At 37.7% G+C, this 19,640-nt stretch overlaps 1 protein-coding gene across 19 annotated transcripts in view; it reads right to left on the reverse strand.

The window, feature by feature from the left end:
* madd (MAP-kinase activating death domain) overlaps positions 1-19,640 on the reverse strand; it is a 53,217-nt gene that overhangs the window by 32,692 nt on the left and 885 nt on the right. For 10 of the 19 annotated variants that reach the window (XM_086144027.1, XM_086144032.1, XM_086144022.1 and 7 more), the window contains exons 2-11: positions 13,578-13,792; positions 12,359-13,000; positions 9,893-10,196; positions 7,261-7,392; positions 5,741-5,854; positions 5,559-5,639; positions 1,642-1,698; positions 698-870; positions 319-554; positions 57-213 (exon numbers count right to left, since the gene is read on the reverse strand). In XM_086144027.1, coding sequence (XP_086000153.1) covers positions 57-213; positions 319-554; positions 698-870; positions 1,642-1,698; positions 5,559-5,639; positions 5,741-5,854; positions 7,261-7,392; positions 9,893-10,196; positions 12,359-13,000; positions 13,578-13,636 — 1,955 coding nt within the window. In that variant the 5' untranslated portion in view covers positions 13,637-13,792. The remainder of the gene's footprint in view (positions 1-56; positions 214-318; positions 555-697; positions 871-1,641; positions 1,699-5,558; positions 5,640-5,740; positions 5,855-7,260; positions 7,393-9,892; positions 10,197-12,358; positions 13,001-13,577; positions 13,793-19,640) is intronic. The other 9 variants (XM_086144034.1, XM_086144037.1, XM_086144035.1 and 6 more) reach the window with 1 other exon arrangement.

Consider the following 19,640-nt stretch of genomic DNA (forward strand, 5'->3'; position numbering starts at 1 on the left):
CTCAAATACAGCTAAATTGCTTCAATACGGAAAAGAAGATTTTGTTCTAAATTTACCTGTCAGTAGGATCAGACTCATTCCCCTCTTCCTCAAATGGACCAGCCATGGCCTCAACCAACTGGGAGCTTCCATCGTACACTCGGTAAACCACTGGCTGAAGCTGGTGAGCATACCACTTTGGTTTGTCACCAATTAATGAGGGGTCAAACACATCTGAAACAATAGTGTGCACTGTTTAAAAAATATACACGGGGGGCTGGTGTCTCTATGATATTGTATTAGTAATCTTCCTGTTACTTATTGTACAAATAATCTTACTGTTATGTATCCTCTGAAAAGCAAGATTAGTGGGATTAAGGGCCCACTCTCCATAGAACTCTACTGCCTGGGTGTGGGAGAGTTTATCAGCAAAACCAGAGCGCCTTGGCCGAGATGCAAGAAAAGACGATGACTGAAAAGCCACCACGGGGCGAGGGAAGAGGCGTAAGGTGCGAGTGTGCATCTGAAACCCTTGGAGAACATTTGGAGAATTGAAGAACCGTACCATAGCCACCCTGTAAAATAAAAGGATTTTGGCTTTATAACTCTACATTTTATAAGTTTTCAGTGTAATATAAATTTACATAATGTAACAACGTGTTCATATACACAGTGTGGAAACTCGGCAAAATGGTGTAAAAACACATCAAGAGCTTGCCTAGTGGCTACATCCACAGAATCTACATCATTGCCATAAATCAGGGGGTTGAACTCTGTGGACGATGGTGAAGCTTTATCACGTCCAGGAGGGAGCAGGGGCAGCTCCTGACCTTCTTGAAACTTCTCCAAATTTAAAATTGGCTGGGTGTTCATGCTCATACTGGCCAAGGCCTACGACAGGGAACAGAACCGCAAGTTAAAAACATAGCAAGAGTGTTCTCTAGGGAACACAGTGCTGAAATGAAACACTCCCACAATTGGCATCAACAATTGCATGTCTAATATAAAAAAAAATCAGTTTCACATTACTAATTATTTAGCCATTTAACAAAGAATAAAAGTTAGTCACTAACATGTTAAAAGTGAGTCAGTTCATTTTAGTGACTCACTTGCTAAAAGGTAAGTGGATTATGAAATATCCATCAAAAAAATTGATTAATTTTAGTTTAATATCCCTTCATAATTAAAATAGATATTGAATCATATGGTGCACAGTAGGTACGACTTAGAAATCAGCCAATGTTGTGCCTGTAGTGGGTGTGTTTTTTGGAAGAGGATCACAAGGGAAATAAGTTGTTATGCATGGTTGGCTTTGAGGGAACTGCTGCAGAATCAAGTGTCAATGTTAAGCTTAGCATTATGGGACATTTAGTTGCTGCGTCTGGATGAATGTTATGTTTGTCAAAGTGATTAGCTTCATCATTTCTTGTATAGCTCACTGATGCCAAGATTGATGCACGCACATTCAGTCATGCTTAAGCCAGAGCTAAGCAGTGAGTCAAGAACTGGCCCACAACATTCTGTGGCATTGATATGCACATTATTCAAGTTTAGGGTCTCTGGAAAAGAGAGCCGTAATAGTCACAAGCAAAACAATGTGTGAAAGAGAGAAGATATCCGTGCAGCAGCATTACACATTCCACAGGAGGAGAAATGAGTAACCTTATTTTCAGAGGAGAAGATCTGCTTTTGGGTGATCACGGTCAACCTAACCAGACACTAGGAGGGGGATAAGAGAGATGGGAGGAAAATCACATGAATGCCTGGGATGAAAAGTGACACTGGTAGAACATATGATGAAAGGGTCAAATCATGGCCCTTTCCCTTTTTTGTCTCCATTCAACAGTCCAGCGTTTTAGGGCCATTAAAATGATCTAAAAATCCATCTTGAAAAAAAATGTTATTTCAGTTGGTTTGGTCTACCTTTTCCTAATTTTTGATAAGAAGCATTTACTGAAGAAAGGAGATAAGAAATGATCATTTTTGATCACTTGAAAAAGATGATGGAGAGCAAATCAGTTTGAGAAAGATAGAAGGACAGAAAGATTACAGAGAAACACACTATAAAAATGTTTGTCTTATGACCAAGGTGAAAGACAATGAAAAATGTAAGCAGGCGATAATGAAACAAAAAAAATAAAATAATAAATTTACCTAGAAAGTTTAAAGACACGTGAAGGTCATCCATTGTTACCAACTGGGATGAACCAGGGAATGATAATGACCGAAACAATACAGCAGATCTTTTCAGGATCAGACAAAATACTTGCACACTTCAGTGTTTAACAAATATATTATGGATGAGCTGAAGTATAACTGATAGATTTGTGAAATAAATCAACCAGATTCTCTTCCAATTCACTTTAACTTGTTAAACATTAAGGGCAAGCATTTTCAGTGACTCTTGTATCAAGAGTGTTCTGCGTTGGCATCACAATCCTTACATAATCATCTGAGCCATCATCAGTGACATTTTCTAAACTGAAAGAGTTCATTATTGTGTGCTTCTATCCAAATATGTTATCCTAAACCGAGGCTTTGCGCACTCCCACACACCAGCTTCTCAGTCACACAACCACACTAAGGGAGAGAGCGACTAATCACATAGCCACTGAACCGGCTCTGATTCAAGGTGCATTCAGTAAGTAGAGCATTTACAAAAATTAAAACTCAAGTGTTTCTATTGTGTACTGGCAACAACTCTAAAAAAATGAGTAATTTTTGCCTGGAGATAAATGAAAAAAGTATTTATTTCTGCAAAAGATACTATTTTCATTTCGCTTGAATTTCTGTACTCTCATTCATTCTAGAAAACAAATATATCCGATTAAACATGTAGGAATTGTAGCTATTTTTATACAAACGCTCCTCATTTCAGGGGCTCAAAAGTAATTGGACAAATAAACATAACCCAAAGTATAATGTTACTTTTCAATATTTTGTTGAGAATCCTTTGCAGGCAATGACAGCCTGAAGTCTGGAACCCATAGGAATCACCAAATACTAGGTTTCATCCTTGTGAAGCCCAGGCCAGCCTAGCTATCTTCAGTTGTTGCTTGTTTGTGGGTCTTCCTGCCTTAAGTTTTGTCTTGAGCAAGTGAAATGCATGCTCGATTGGGTTGAAATCTGGGAATATTCCACTTCTTTGCTTTAAAAAAAAACTCCCAGGTTGCAGTATGTTTTGGATCATTGTCTTTCCGTACTGGGAAGAGCTGTCCAATCAATGTTGCTGCATTTGGCTGAATCTGAGCAAAAAGTATATCCCTTTACACTTCAGAATTCATCAGGCTGCTTCTGTCTTTTGTCACATCATCAATAAACACTAATGACCCAGTCCCATTGGAAGCCATCCATGCCCATGCCATCACACTGCTTCCGCCATCTTTTACAGAAGATGTGGTGTGCTTTGGATCATGAGCTTTTCCAGTTCTTCTCCAAACTTTCTTCTTTCCACCATTTTGGTACAGGTTGCTCTTAGTCTCATCTGTCCAAAGTGTGCTGTTCCAGAACTTGACTGGCTTTTTCAGGTGTTTTTTGGCAAACTCAATTCTGGCCTTTCTATTTTTGAGGCTGATTAATGGTTTGTACCTTGTGGTCAATCCTTTGTATTTAGTTTGCTGAAGTCTTCAATTATAGTCAACTTAGATACTGATACACCTATTTCATGGAGCATGTTCTTCACTTGAGTGGATGCTGTGAAGGGGTTTTTCTTCACCATGGAAAGGATTCTGTGATCATCCACCACTGTTGTCTTCCGTGATGTTCAGGCCTTTTTGAGTTCCCAAGCTAACCATTGCAATCTTTTTTTCTCAGAATGTACCAACTGTTGATTTAGCCACTCTTAACATTTCCGCTATCTCCCTGATGAATTTCTTTTTTTTTTTCAGCCTCAAGATGGTCTGTTTCACTTCCATTAAGAGCACCTTGGACCACGTGTGTTCACAGCAACAGCTTCCAAATGCAAATGGCACACCTTGAATCAACTCCTGACCTTTTAACTGCTTAATTGATGACAGGTTACCGAGGGAAGAGTCCATGCGTTTTTTGTTTTTTTTTGCAGCCTTCTGAGTCAATTGTCCAATTACTTTTGGTCCATTGAAAAAGAGGCGGCTAATTATTTAGGATCTAATTGGATCCTAAATATGTTTTTATAGACAGCTAAAATAACAAAACTTGTGTCCCTGTCAAAATACTATAACTATTTAAAAGTTATAATGAATCCCTTTAATTTGTTTATAAAGGCTCATTAAACTAGTAATCTTCGACAAGGTCATGAATAACTTCTTATCTTCAATGAGATTTTCCTTTTTCTATCTTTAACATAAAATAGTATCTCCACATCATGTTTATTCAGGGTGACTTCCGGACTCTCAAAAATATTTTAAGGAGATTTCTACCAGCCAAAACCTATTTTTCACATGAATCATTACCTTGGCAAACTATTTGCATAAACCTTATGGTCTGTCCTAATGGCTTGTTTCAAGTGATCTTGGATGTGGAATGATACTAGTTTTATAAAATTAGATCCATTTTAAGTAAAATACCCAAAGCTGTTGTTTTAATGCCATAGATACTGGGATACTACAGAATTGAGAAGTTATAACATGTGGCTTGGACTGATCCACTTCTCAATTCCCCTCTGCTACATAACTTTACCCCAAATATGTTTAAAAAAATTGCATTTAAAGATTTCAGAAGTATTTTTTTAAATCTCAAAAAGTAAATTATAATTGAAGTGACCTCAGGATCCTATTTCTAAAAAGTTTTCTTCTTTTATTCTGTTGTCAAACTGAAAAAAATGGGAAACTAGTACCAGGCTCTAATTCAGCACTATCATTTGTCAGCCTGGATGCTATGGATATTGTAATAAATAAAATGAAATTAGTATCAACAAAAATATTAGGTTAACCTAACTTTGAAAAAGCTTTAAATTGATAACTAAAGAACAGTAAGGCCACTTAGAAGCAAAGAGAAAGGTTAAATATCATCTTTTTGTAAATCTCTACAACTACATTAAATATGTAAAGGCTGATTTCATTGTTTCACATAGTGTGGGGAAAAAAAATACAATAGAGAATGTGTTTCCCTGAATCAGAACCAGATTCTGATGCTATGTTAGGGAACTGGGTTAGAGGGGCAAGTTAGTCACTTCCATTATTAACAGCATTACGAAAGCTGTTTTGCTATAAAATGAGGTTCTAGGGTCTTGTGTTTACCTCCAAAAGCTAGAGCATGCAACAAGAAAAAAAGAATAGAAAAAAAGTGTTAGTGCAACACAAAACTCATCCATGTTTCTCAAACATTCCACAATACATACAACTCTGCTGAAGTAGGAACACCCCCTACTCTTCACACAGCTGAAAGAGAAGTTTTAAACTTATATAGGAATAAAACCAAACAATAGATGTAGAAACAGTACCAGTTGGCTCCTAGGCAGTGCATGGGTTTCAGAAACATCTAAAATGTTATAAAGTACCAGCTGTTACTGGTTTTAGGAAGACTGATTAAGCAGAGCAGCATCAGCAAATGTCAGATTGGTAGACTGAGGAGGCCATTATGAGATAAATCTAGGACAGTACCTGTTTTAGATGTTTCTTAAGCTCCCCAGCTTCTGGCTCTGGAAGAGGTGGTAGAATCTCTGCATTCGTGGGTGCTATAACCTGGAGCATAAACAAATACAATGAGACAAATACTCTAATTTCACTGAGATATTAAAAGAACGAAAGAAACATGGAAGAAACTATAATGTGGGTATACTGACCTTGCTGCTGTCAAGGTCAACCAGCCACACATCGTCTGGAATTTTGAAGTCAGCTTTGTAAAGGAAGAAGCTAGCAGGTACACCTATGATATATGGCGTAGGGGCAAGAAGGAGCTGCGCAGGAGAAGAAATGGGCAGTCAATTAGACGACCTTAAGAGCTTAAATCTTCTGTTGATATGATGCCTAACCTTAATCCTTAAATCCTTGTGTGAGCCTTATGGCAATTGCGTGTCGCTGTGTCCATATTAAGGGGGTACAGCTCAAGGGGTTAAAGCAGACGTCTATGTAACTAGACATTTCTGGTTCAAGACCCGCGCTCGTCCTAGCTTGCCGAAATGTTGTTAACCCCTAATTGCTCCCATGGTACCGCGAAGTGGCTACCAACTGCTTGTGGTTCATCCATGATGGGTTAAATGCAAATAGGAATTTACCAGGAGGAATTAATAAAATATAAAAAATAAAAATAAATGTAGCTACCGTGAAAAATATCGGTCAGTTAAAATAATAAGCTCATCATTGTATTTGATGACCATTTTCCCAAGATTCTACCCTAATGTTTCACTGTCCATTTTACCTGCTGTTTGAGACACAGCTGGTCTTCCATAAAACCAAGCTTTGGTAAAAAGAGACAGGCAGAAAATATTCTAAAATAATTTAGATATTGCAAAGCTGTATTGAAACTTGGTGCCCCTTTTTGTAACTACCGTGATTTCCAGACTGTAAGCCGCTGCTTTTTTCACACGCTCTGAACACTGCGTCTTAAACAATGATGCAGCTTATTATAGATTTTTGGGGGGCTAACAAGCTTCATGCCGCCAAAACATTTAGCCTCTTCACATTGAACCAATGAAATTAACGTGAAATTCTGAGGCTGTTCAATTCCGACACTAAAGGAGACAACTTTAATGGTTTTACTGCGCAGAATAAAGACAAACCCGGGATAGAAAATGGATGGATGGACTTTTCCTTGTGTTATTTATTATACGTCTTTTTCATTGGCCGTGTTACAGGCATTGTTCATGAAAAAGTTCCTATTTGTGGATGTTACCGTATGTATACAACTAAAAGTAAAAAAAAATAAAAAAATGTTTCTGTTCAACATCTTTCTGTATAAATATCTCATGTTACAACGTGGACACCTGCAGCTTATAGACAGGTGCGGCCTATATAATTACACATATGTTTATTTATTTATTTTTATCCAATGCAGCTTATATTCAGGTGCATTCAATAGTCCGGATATTACTGTATGTAATGGAATTCAATCATTAAGATGTGGCACATGTGTTCTGACTGCCATATTAGTCTAGCTCTTTGGCACTGTGATTAGGCTACATGTTTGTCGCAGTGAGAACTCTGGTCTTAGATGCCACATCATTGTACCCTTCCCTTTTACAGGAAGTCTTTACGTCAGACCAGACAGCACTTACTAACGGTAAAATTTTACGTTTTCACTCCATTGTGAAAGCAAGTTAGACATGCTTAGTAAATGTGATTTGTGACTAACGATGAGTTTTACCTGTTCAGCAGAGGCCATGCATGTTGGCAGTAATGGGATAACGGGGAACATGTACTCCAGAGGGTAAATCATGGCCACAAAGGCCATTACACTCATGGACAAAGCATTGTAATCTCTGGACTGAAGAATAACCTGCGTCAAGAGCAAAAACACAAAATATGAAGGCAAATCCATATGTATTATTCATTAATTTATTATTTACACCGCATATTCTGCACACAGGGTCACAGGGTTGCTAGAGTCCATTCCAGCTGACATTGGGCGAGAGACTAGGAATACCTTGGTCAAGTATTTTGTTGATAACGAAGTTAAACATAGAGAAATGTTTTACTGTCGCCTACATTAATATAGATAGGCAAACTTCATTTGCTGAATGCTTTTGTCTATCACTGTTCTTAATCATGGCCAAGTGTGCAAGTACTGACAGTTATTGAAAGGCTGAGATGTGGCTCCACCTCCTTCATTCCCCAGGATTTCAAGAGACTGTGTGTCAAGCTAACCGTGGCAAGAAAAAGGGTGTGAACTATCACCGCACATGGATTCAGTTACAATGTTACAACACCCACAAAAGTTAAAGAAAGAGAACCCTCTTGCACACTAAATTCAAATTAGGATTACTGTGCAACTGCTGCAACTCGATGTCTTTAAAAATGCAGATGGCACAGGGACACCATACACCTTCTGCTACTGAGCCATGGGTGGAAGTAGAGACAGCACACAGTATTATTTGTGCATGAGAGACAGATGAACAGTCATAAAGATAACTATCAAAACTAAGTACAAGTAGTTACAAGTTAGATCTCAGTTTGAGGAATCTGGAATGCAATGTAAGTTGACAGTCTGGAGGTGAATTATGATGGCTTTGTGATTATTACGCTGGTGTTGGTGATAGATGGTGATATTTTATGCGTATTACATCTCAGTGTTCAGTTGTCCTCCTTTTCCCCTTATGCTTTGTTCAAGTTTGACTGAAGAAGCTTCAAAAGATCAACACCAAAAGAAGACACTCATGAATCACATTGTTCTAAATACAGATTTGTTTATCACTTCCCTAGAAACAGTAATTTCAGGCATCAATGAGGTCTGAAATGTGATTTGGCTGCAGCTAAAAGCAAATACCGTATTGGTCGGACTATAAGTCGCACTTCTTTTCATAGTTTGGCTGGTCCTGTGACTTATACTCAGGTGTGGCTTATATATCAAAATATATATGGTAATTTCACATGTTCGTTATTCTCACACAGACAATTGCAAGAGTGCACTCTAGGCTTGCATGCCAGTATCTGCTACTCCTATTACTCATGTACCACAGAAAATAAAAAATGTAAACATCAACTTATAAAGACAACTGAGGAAGACTGAACACAAATGCCTCCACAAAGAAAATCATAGTCTGCAGATTACAAGCTGCAAGTACTGAAATATGCAGCTGAAAAACAGTAATCGAGCAGCAGATAGAAAGTTTGGAGTGACCAAGAAACTAGTAAGGGACTGGCAAAAAGTGGATGATACTCTAACTGCAATGACAAAAGCAAAAAAAATCGAATCGTGGGCTAAATGCTTGATGGTCACAGCTACAGGAACAAGTTCACAAATGGGTGCTTGAGCATCATGCTGCCGGGAGAGGCTTGTCAATGGTGCAACTACATCTCCATGCCCAGGTAGCTGCCAAGGCAATATAAATTACTTTATGGGAGGACCTTTTTGGTGTTACCGCCTCGTGCTACGCAACCGCCTCTCCATCAGAGCACAGACAACAATGTCCCAAAAACAGCCACGCAGAAGAGGAAGCGACGCACTGATTACCTTCGGAGTTGGCGGAGTTGATCAGAAGTGACACCGATGATGAAAAATTTAATGGATTTATTTATTTGAAGTGAGATCAAGAGTTTGGTAAACTTGTTATGCTCTGTTGTTTATACTATAGTTATCTGAATATCTGTTAATATGTTACGCTAACATACCAGACACCTGTTCAGCCTGTTGTTCTCTATTCCATTGTAACGACCCTGCTGTACTGTTAGAGGAATGGTCAGAGTTCTGTGATTTCCTACTGGCTGTGAATGTGTTTTGGGATGAGAGAGCGCGAGGGGGCAGGGTGGGAGGAGAGGGAGCGCTGAGACAGAAAAGAATAAGTGAAGCCACTGTTGCCTAATTGTTCCAATTGTTCTAATAAAGATAAGGTTTAACCAGCAAATCACCATCGTTGGTGTGACTTATACATGTTTTTTTTTTCTTCTTCATTATGCATTTTTTGGCTGGTGCGACTTCTACTCTGGAGTGACCTATAGTCCGGAAAATACGATAATACCTCTGCTGTATGTTAAAAACATAATGGAAAACAAAGAAAGAGACATCTACTGATAAGGGACTATTCATATCTTGCTCAACAACACTTCAACACACTAAGAGTTTGATTTAACCAGCATATCACTATCGTCGGCTCCTATTAATGTGTTGGAAGTGTGTTGAGCTGAACACTGAACCCCTAACTGCTCCCCTGGAGCTGATGGACAACAGCCTACTGCACATGGTTCATCCATGATGGGTGAATTGCAGAGAACGAATTTCTCCACAAGGGATTAATAAGGGATAAATTAGTATTATTATATCCTGTTCTATTTGGCCTTACCTTATGCTCCAGGAGAACACAGCTGAGGACCTGAAGGCAGGCATCCACGCCCAGTAGCTCTAAGGGCAGGTGCAATGGGAAATCAACCATCGAGAACCGGGAGTTGTCAGGCAGTGCAAAGGTGAGGGCCCTTTTGAGTTCATGGGGCAGAACTTCCACATCAACTCGCCTCTGACCAGCCACTGGTACAGGTGAACGCAGCAACCGGTACACCCAGGACTCAATCTCTCGCAGGTCAGCAAGCAGCTGGCTGCCTTTCTCTTCCACAGAGAGGGCCCCAGTGAACACCCTCCACATAGTATCCCTGTTGAGTACAGATTTTACATTTATATTAAAAATGAACTGAAGCCAATGACAATTCATTACCATGTAATAATTATAATGCATCATTTTATTTCAGGTGCTGATTACCACCCTCGTCCATAAAAAAAAAACACCTGTCACCAACAATCATCACAGGTATCAAAAACCATGAAGAGCACACATGTATCAATTGTAAGATGGCAAAACAAGATAAAGTAGCAAACATTACAAAGTGGCGCCAACTGGTATAAGCTGATTTTGATCAAAATGTAAATGAACTAGAAAACAGGTGAACATTGCCTTTCCAATTATGTTTTAAGCTCAACATTAGATGCTGTATAAACTATCAAAGCCCTTAAATCCAGTTTTAGTGGCAGGCAATAGAGCTTCCCAAAAAAGGTGTTCATGTGATTCAACAAATACATTGTGGTTGAAAAGAAATCAGTTGTAAACACATTCATTCCATTTGTCCATCCGTAGAAAACATCAAGTGTTATCACAAGTATGATGAATAAATGGGAGTGAAAGACAGGAGAAGTCCTTAAGCAACTATTGAAATAAATATACATATATATACACACCCTCAATTCTGCAAAAAAGGATATATTAAAACTGTTCCAGTGTGTATATATGATGTATGTGTGGAAAGGTGAGGATAAATCATTGTTTTAAGCCCTCCCACCAACTACAGCCCCTACCAAAAAGGAAACAAAGACCTCAATCTGCTACAGCCAGCCATAATAAAAATAATAATTAATAACAATAATTATTATTATTATAAAGAACAAACAGGGATGCTGTAATGACTTTTCTTCTCTGTCATTTCTGAACCACATTTTAACCATCCATAAATGAACATTCCCAGAGTTGGGCTTTCATGCATGTCTCAAAAGAAAATGGCAAGAAAACAATTGACAGGGTAACGCTGTATCTGACATCTCCACAATGCCTTGGTTCCTTAGCTATAAATAAACCACTGTGGGGAAGATAACAAATAATCACATTGTGCAAAAGCTTATGTTAAATGACAGCCTAATTAGCACTTTATCGCTTCAAAATCACAAGCTATTGTAACAGCTGTGGCAACAACAGAACCCAGAGTGCTCTTCTGCACATCACAACACAATGAATCTTCTGAAAAATGTTTTTCTCTGCATCATTAATAAGACAATACTGAGCATCACATCGTGTTAAAATATATTCCCCACATTTAAAAAGTATATAAAAAGGTAAAACATAAGTGTTAAAAATGTTTTTTTGTATTGTTATGTAATCATCGTGGATACCATGTCAAGACTACATTTTAAGTATCAAGGATTTTCAGTGTCTGTCTTCAGCTGTATTTTAAAATTGCAAGAAATAAATAGACTCCCTATTTAGAAAGGAGGGGGCATGAATTTATTAGTTACATTATATTCAGTGTAATACGCAGTTGCAACTATCTGATGAAATCTGCTGCAAGAACCGTCTTTGACTCAGAGAGTGCTGTGCACATCACACAGGCTGCAGATGACCTCCAAGCATGTTGAGAGCCACAAACACCAAACTATCTTTTCAAAATTGAAAAATCTGCAGACCAAAGCGAAGATGAAGAGGTATAAAGAGGTAGGGAAGAAGTTAAAGAAAAAAGTCTCAATAAAAATGGCTTCTGTCTTTTCAAAGTTTCAACGAATTAGATGATACATAAATTAAAAAAAATATTTTGCAAGCAATAAATGTCAATAAGCAATAATTTTGTTTGCAGAGGAAAACTCAATTGAAAGTGTATATGGTTCCAAGATTTGAGGCCAGCTACATTCAAGTTGCAATAACACTCCAACTAAAGGGCATTGTCCTATTACAGACAGTAAAAAAAAGATTTCCGAGAAATAATATCAACACTGGACTCACCAGTTGACAATGATGTAAATTTTGATAATCAACTTAAAACTATTTATATAAAAAGTACAAAAGTAGGCATAAAATAGTGATTTAATGATAAACTACCAGAATGTTGAAAAAAAATGAAGTCATCTACACCACTAATGTTATGCCACAGATGGGTAAACGTAACTGAGCGTACTGATAGCTGGAATGAGAAGCATGAATGTTTAAGTATTTAAACATTTGGAAGAACATGCCTGAAAGGCCACTATGAAGGGGCAATGAAGGTAAAAGTCTTACCTCTGAGTGCCACGGGGTAGCCCAGCACGCTGGGTTAGCCTTTGACTACAACAGTCCACCAACCTCTTGAGAATGTACAGACATTCCCTGAAGGTGGAGAAGAAGGGGTAGTGGCTGAGTATGCACAGCGAGGTCAGGGTGCTGTTGCGATTCCTGGCTGCCATCTTAGCAGCACTTCGTTTGTGTTGTGGGGACTTTCCAGCTATTAGTTCGGCATCTGCTTGCCCACTTTCTTCTCCAGAAGCAGACTGAGATGATGATTCAGCATGGTTTGGAGGCAATGGTGCAGAAGGTTGGCCTCCACTGCTGCCATCAGAGCCTTCACTTGGGTTTTCCACCCCTTGTGCAGCTGTATCTGTGTGACTGCTCTTATCTGGACGGGTGCGGTGATGGCCACGTTGAAAAGAGCGGTAGAAGTTGACGCAGATGCCATAACGAGTGATTCCTGAGTCCTTATCAGTCAGCGTGAAAACAAATGAGGAATCATCACGAAGACTTACTCTACGCTGACGTATACTAAGGCAGCCCTCGGGCTGGCAAAAGAACACCACATCTGGTGGGAGTGGAAAGTCATGGTGGTCCTCTAGTGGGTATCGACGTAGGAGCTGAGGGGTCTGGGCCACACTATCACTACTTGGTTGCCTGAAAGGGAAACAAAAAAACAATTTGGTTTTGAGGCATCAAAAAATGATGTTATCTACTGACGATGAGCTACTATTTTGTATTATATCTTAGGACTTATCTATATATACATATCATTATGTGTGTGCGTAACTAATCCAGCGAGAATACTCAAGAGGAAAAAATATTTCACTTCATTGGACAATCAAACCAGTGAATAGCAGGGATTTTCCATAAATACATCATAACATTAAGCAGTATAAACATATTCTAATTAACCACTGCAGTCCAATTTAAAAAATGTAAATAAAGATGTTCAGAGGTTAGAAATGTACTGAGGAGTTGATAAAGATAATTATACTCTATACATATAAACCGACAATTACAAAGAAAGGAAAAAGACATGATGGTTAACAAAATAAATCACAAGTCCTTCAAGTGAAAATGCACTGTAGAGAGAACGCATTTTTAACAAACACGGCATTTCAAGGTTACTTACAGGAATTATTTGATTGAACCACATCTCAGTTTCATAGGAATAAGTAAGATTTAAGTAATCTAAAAAGAGAGCTAACTATTAGTTTGAGGAAATTCTTACCTTGCTCCAACCACAACCAAGTAGTCAAGTAGACGTGGGCACATTTTCTTTTTCTCCATATTGGAATCGAATGCACCCGGTATGTCACAACATCCAGGATATATGTTCCCTTTGAAGTCAGTTGTGGTTTTCCATCACAAATGGGATATATTATCTTTCAAGGTGAAGCACAGCTTCTTGATCATCATTCTGATGGTTCAAAAAAAGAATAAGACCTATAGCAAACAATAAGAGACAGTGTCATTTTGAGATACAAAGAGGAATTACACAGTTACTGCCACACAGAGAAAAATGTAAATTTCTCAAAACAGTACAATGAAACATCAGATACCAAAATCATGTTTTGTTCTGTCAAGGAAGAGCAAACAAAATTTCTCAAATTGGTACTGAGGACCATAGGTTTGTCCAAATTCACTTTTGTTAAAATTAAGAATCCATATTATATCAGTTGTAAGAGAGACAGTTGGATTGCAATCGGGCTGCTGCTTAGATTTGTCCAAACATCAGTGTAGATCATATTTCGAAAAGGTTATCGTTCAAAGATTCAAATTCTTTTCACGGTTCTTTTTTGTTGGGGGTCTCAAAAATATATCAGCTGATTCTTTTTGTAGAGGATATTACAGGCAACTTATTCAAGCTGTTTAGGAGCCAGCTTGAATTTACCATTGCGTTCACAAGCTAATCAGGAACAACAACTTAAAGCCGCAGATTAAGATAGTAAAAGAAAATATTGTGACAAAAAACAAAACGTAATTAACTCCATGTACAAGTGCTTCCAATTCTCAGTTATTAAAAAGTATTTGTAGATAGTTTCTCTTCATTTCTGTTCCATCTGAATTTTGTGACTTCGAATGACTTTTCAAAATGGTAAAAACTGACAAGTTTGGCCAGCTAACAGGAACAGTCGGCCTACAAACAGTCTGTTTGTATCTGAAGTCCAGTTTGATGTGAGTCATGTGGGTAGCTCTCAGATCAAGATCCTTCAATTGCCACTCTGAAACTGAGCGGTACAATCAAGTGTGTGGTTCTGTATCTTTACAGCACTGTGTAGAGAGATGCAATGCAAGGATTGAAATATTATATATATCTCTGTTCAACTTTGCCTCAGGCAGAGGACTGAAGCATCACAACAGTAAAGCAAAAATCAGGAGAGAATGTCAAGATGTTATTTCATTACATAAGGGTTTAAGTGTCTATATTGACAAATGTGATTGCTATTCTTCGGAGATTTACTCATTATGATGGGTTTTAATATCAGATCCTGTCCACAGACATACAATGCGATGACAAAAGATGCAGTAATGTAATACGATATATTATTGATCTGACTCCTCACATTGAGGAGGAATTGAAGATTAACCTCATCTGTTTCCTCTAAATATACTTGTTAGTAGATAATATCATCTTGTTATAATGCAAATATTCACCAATCAAATAAATGTTGAGATAGTGGTTCAGGACAAATCCAAAGCTCAACTAAGGTTCAATCAATAGTTGGCGGATCACTTTGTGCAAATAGACCAGGAAACAGACAGTAGCTCCACAGACAGCTTTGTAACAGATACAAATCACAGAGGACACAATTCTGCCCAGCATACTGAATCCGGGAAGTGACTGGATTCGGCCAAATATAGGATATAACGATTGTCAGTTTATATCTACTTTTTCTGTGCCAGATATTTCGCAGCACGATTTGGAAACATGCAATATCAAAAATGGCAGCTAAAATTGTTATAAATAACTGACTCTCTGGTAATGAGCAACTGTATCTTTAACCTACATGTCACTCACAGAATTCTAGACTACTGAAAATGACTCAGTAATAATCTTCAACTTCATTAGGCACAGTGAAGATTACGATCAAAAAAATAAAAAAAATAAAAAACTCCCAACAATTAAAAGATGTACATGGATCAGATTGTCATAGCCTTTGATAAAACAAGTATCAAGGAGGGTATACAGAAGGAAATTTCCATCCTGAAACAGAAACTTGAAGAAACAATGTAGTTTCACTATGCACAAAAGTAGTGTTCTCCATCCCTGCTGTCCACCCATGAGCTAATATCCCTATATTTAGCACAAACAGGCTTTTACTGTCCTACTGAAAAATGTGTCAGAGGAAAATTTTTTAGATGAATATTGGCCATTGGCTTGAAGTTAACACCAATGAAACAAGTACATTTGTGATAGTTCTATACATTTATAGCTGCCTTGAAAAGAAAGCATAGGAAATATTTAGTCAAGCGTCATGTGAGTTACACATCCAAAGCGGCACTCAACTTTGACTTGCACATATTGCTGATACTATTTACGTATCCAATACTGTTTACATTTCTGTGTGCTGTTTATATTTCCCTGCATGGTTTGCATGTCCCTGCGCTGTATGTCTGGTAAAAACAGCATGTTTATTATCTATTTATTATCACTTGTCATCTAGTCACACTGCAGATGACGAAGGAAGAATTACGTTGTTCAGGGAAACACGTTTCCAGACTGTAATTTGAAAATCTGTCCTATTTCCAATGAAATCTAGGCCATTTAGACAGGTATGCCAGGTCAGATTTTATCCAAATCACATTCAAAATAACAAGATCCATAACCAGATCATCAAATAATTACCCAAAGGATTCCCAAGGAAGATCAAATAGTATTTTGCTTGCCTTACACATGCTTACATGTTCCAAATGCTACATTAGCATTGAAAGACCACAAAACAGTAATGTTTTACTGAAAGCCAAGGGTGTGTACTCAAAGAACTTATGGAGTAAGTAAGCTGATTCTTTAAATGCAGCATTCTAATATTTGATGTTATATGTTTGTTTTTCATTTTTATTTAAGGTAATCATGATTTTGACATGATTTACTTTTGCAAATGTTACTTTTTTGTTAGGTACCAATACACGTAGCAAGCTTAGTTTCTTCTGAGATGCCAGGAATGAAATCCCTCAGAGCACTACAATCCTATATACAGTACAACTGTGATGTAAGCCCCATCATGAGACACAGCCATCGGCCCCTGCCAGAGACAAATTCTGCTGACAGGAATGTGTTACATGTCCAATCAGTGCTGACTAATCAGCTAACCTACCAGAAATGAAGGCATTGTTTAATGACTGTTGAAGTAATGAACAAATTCAAAGCATAATTATAGCCAAATTAATGCCAATTGTGAATCAGGATAGATTTCCAGCAGCAGAAAATATTGCATTTCACCATACTGACTTCAGTTCTCTAAAATTAGCCAGGCACAAATGTCGACCAATTGTCAGAATTCCTGAGATGAATAAAACTCAGATATTCTAGCACAAATCATAAGTTTTCCAGACTTGCCAGCAGCTATGGCAAAACCTGATTGTGACCTCAATGTATCAAATGAACATTAAGGATGATCTTATCACAACTTGAAATATTCATGGTTTTGAGACCAATAGTTCAAGTAACAGAGGGGCCATTACTGACACAAAGCTCAACTAACTTTGACGAGACAGGGAGGTGAAAATTAAAATGTTTATTCAGATAAGAAAATGATGCAAAATATAAAATACAATTTCCGGACTTTGTACATCACATATATCAGGTTGGTTTGACATATTTCTCACAAGGACCTGCCAGATTAATAGCAGCACTTCTCACACTTGATAGTGTTTTGACGGAGTCAACCGGAAGGCAGACACTGAGAACTATAACTCAAATGAGAAGTAAGCTCTGGTGCAAAAACAGAAAAGGTTTAGATTCATGTTTATTTTTTTTTGTTCCTTTTACTAATCTATATGCTAATACATGGACATATTTCAAGCAAATTATCCAGTGGGAAAAACCAGACCTTCATCACTGCAATTGCTAAATATAGATACAAAAATAAAAAGCTAAATGCCTTACTCTACAGTGTGAAGCAAATACAACACCGATCTTTTATTATTCTGATTCCATCAGGACAATGAATCAATGGCAGGCAACATAATATTTTCCTGGTGTACAGCCAAAAAGGCTATTTATTGTAGCAAGAGAACTGACAACAGCAAAAACAAAGAATAACCACAGAACTATTTTTACACATAGGACTGCAACACTTCACTTTTACTGTCAATAATGAGGGCTCTTGAAACAAACAAGAAAAAAAAAAAAAAAACATTATGCCATAGGCTACATTTTGAAGGGAGATAAGGATGTGGGTTAACAGAACAGATCAATCTGGAGTGGTCAACAGGCAGCGCTCTTTGGTTATGTAAGCAGAGAGCAGGTAGATATGAATCAAAGACTCAAACATCATCAGTATCTCTTGCTAGTTACAGTCAGTATTTAAAAGCTACCAGTAACTAGTAATGGAGCTTTAACCTGCAGTCTGCATTCATTTTCAAGAACATACAATGAAAGTGAAAATTGTTCTTCTCCTACCCTGTTCTCAGTCTGTTACCTCTGTCTGACAATTGGATAGCATGCCAGGCTGCCAATAAAGACAGCGATAAGACAGAATCAACAAAATCAACACTAGAAGCATGAATTAAACAATGGAATTATGAAAAATCTGTATGCCCTGAAGCCGCTTCGTCCTTATTGTGCTGATATTCACTATTAGCTCCCTTGTATCAGGACAACATACAATGATTATATGGGGCAATTAGTTGTTGTAAGCCTTGGTTAAGAATATATCTTTTCCTGTGCAACCCCATTTACACAACATTAGATAGAAACGGAAGTCTGATGTGTGTAGAACTAACTGAATCTCTAGATATGGCAAAAAAAACAATAGCTTCTTGTCAAATAAATGTCTTCAAAGAAAAAAATGCAAATTGGATGTAATTGAAACTCTGAAGTCATGATAGCACTTTTTGTCTTGTCTGAAATAAATCCTTCAACAAGCACACAGCTTCACAGCCTAATACTGAATTCAATTGTAGTAAACCTCAAATTCAGTTAAGAAAGGCCAGCTTCTTTACCCCAACTAATCGTTTAACAATTTACTGGGCCAACCCTTGTTGTATATGCTAAGAAAATGCTTTATTCAATACGAAAGGGGGCTGGAAATCACTTGTTACCAACATCTCAGTTTGGATAATAAATAAACGAATTAGACCGCCCCGTGTTGCTAATTGGCTTATTGTTTATGCCCCTTCCCAGTGCTGGGAAACCGCAAACCCACAGCAAAATTAACACCATGAGGAGTTTGGATTCAAAGTCTAGACATGGATAATGATTTCACACCGTCATTAATCAAAGTCAAAGTCACCGGGATTAGTTACAATGGCTAGTAAACGGTCGAAATAAAGGAGAATTTGGATAAATGATACTTATGCCATTCAAACTTATGAAAAAAAGGGCCAAAAAGGATACAAAGTCAATGAAACAGAAAAGGAGGATTTTTTTTTTTAATCATAAACAGAGGGAATCATAGACAGAGGGAACATGGCGTGTTTTGAGGTGCTGCATACAGAATTTACAGTATTTACAGTAATACAGTATTTTGACCCCATTTGTTAGCAAATTCATATTAAAAAGCAGCTAAAATCAGCCACATGTAATCGTTTCTCACGATGACCGCGATTGCTGGTCTGTGTCATCATGCAGGTTACCCCATCGAGAGCATAGATATAGATCCCAGGACCCATTAAAAAGAAAGAAATGACTTGATTTATGGAGGATGACAGTAGTTATGGGGATTAGTATTTAAATTTTTCCATTTTTAACAATTTATGTTACATTTCCTTTTATTAAAACCATTTTGACAGATGACATACTGACTGAGAGAGGGAATTTTCATCCTAGAAGGAAATTGATTGTAGAGATGGTTTAGCTTTGCTATTACTGCGTGCTGGATGTGATCACTTCCACTTAATACACAACACAGAATCATGTACCCATTTACTTCATCAGTCTCTTAATTATCGCTCTGTTTCACGACCTCATGTTTCTTTTACGATTTCTCGTAAAACAAAAACAACCTCATAGGAGATGCTTCAGATGCAAAGAGTGATCCATATACTCTCGCTTGTTTCCGAGAGGCTAACCGTTAAGGTGCTTTGTAATAATAGGTCGAAGATGCAAATCCGCGAAATTAAGGGCTGA

Source organism: Fistularia commersonii, chromosome 3 (genome assembly GCF_037954325.1).
Source record: "Fistularia commersonii isolate RoL2024-O1a breed Wild chromosome 3, RoL_Fcom_v1.0, whole genome shotgun sequence".
Taxonomy (NCBI): Eukaryota; Metazoa; Chordata; class Actinopteri; order Syngnathiformes; family Fistulariidae; genus Fistularia; species Fistularia commersonii.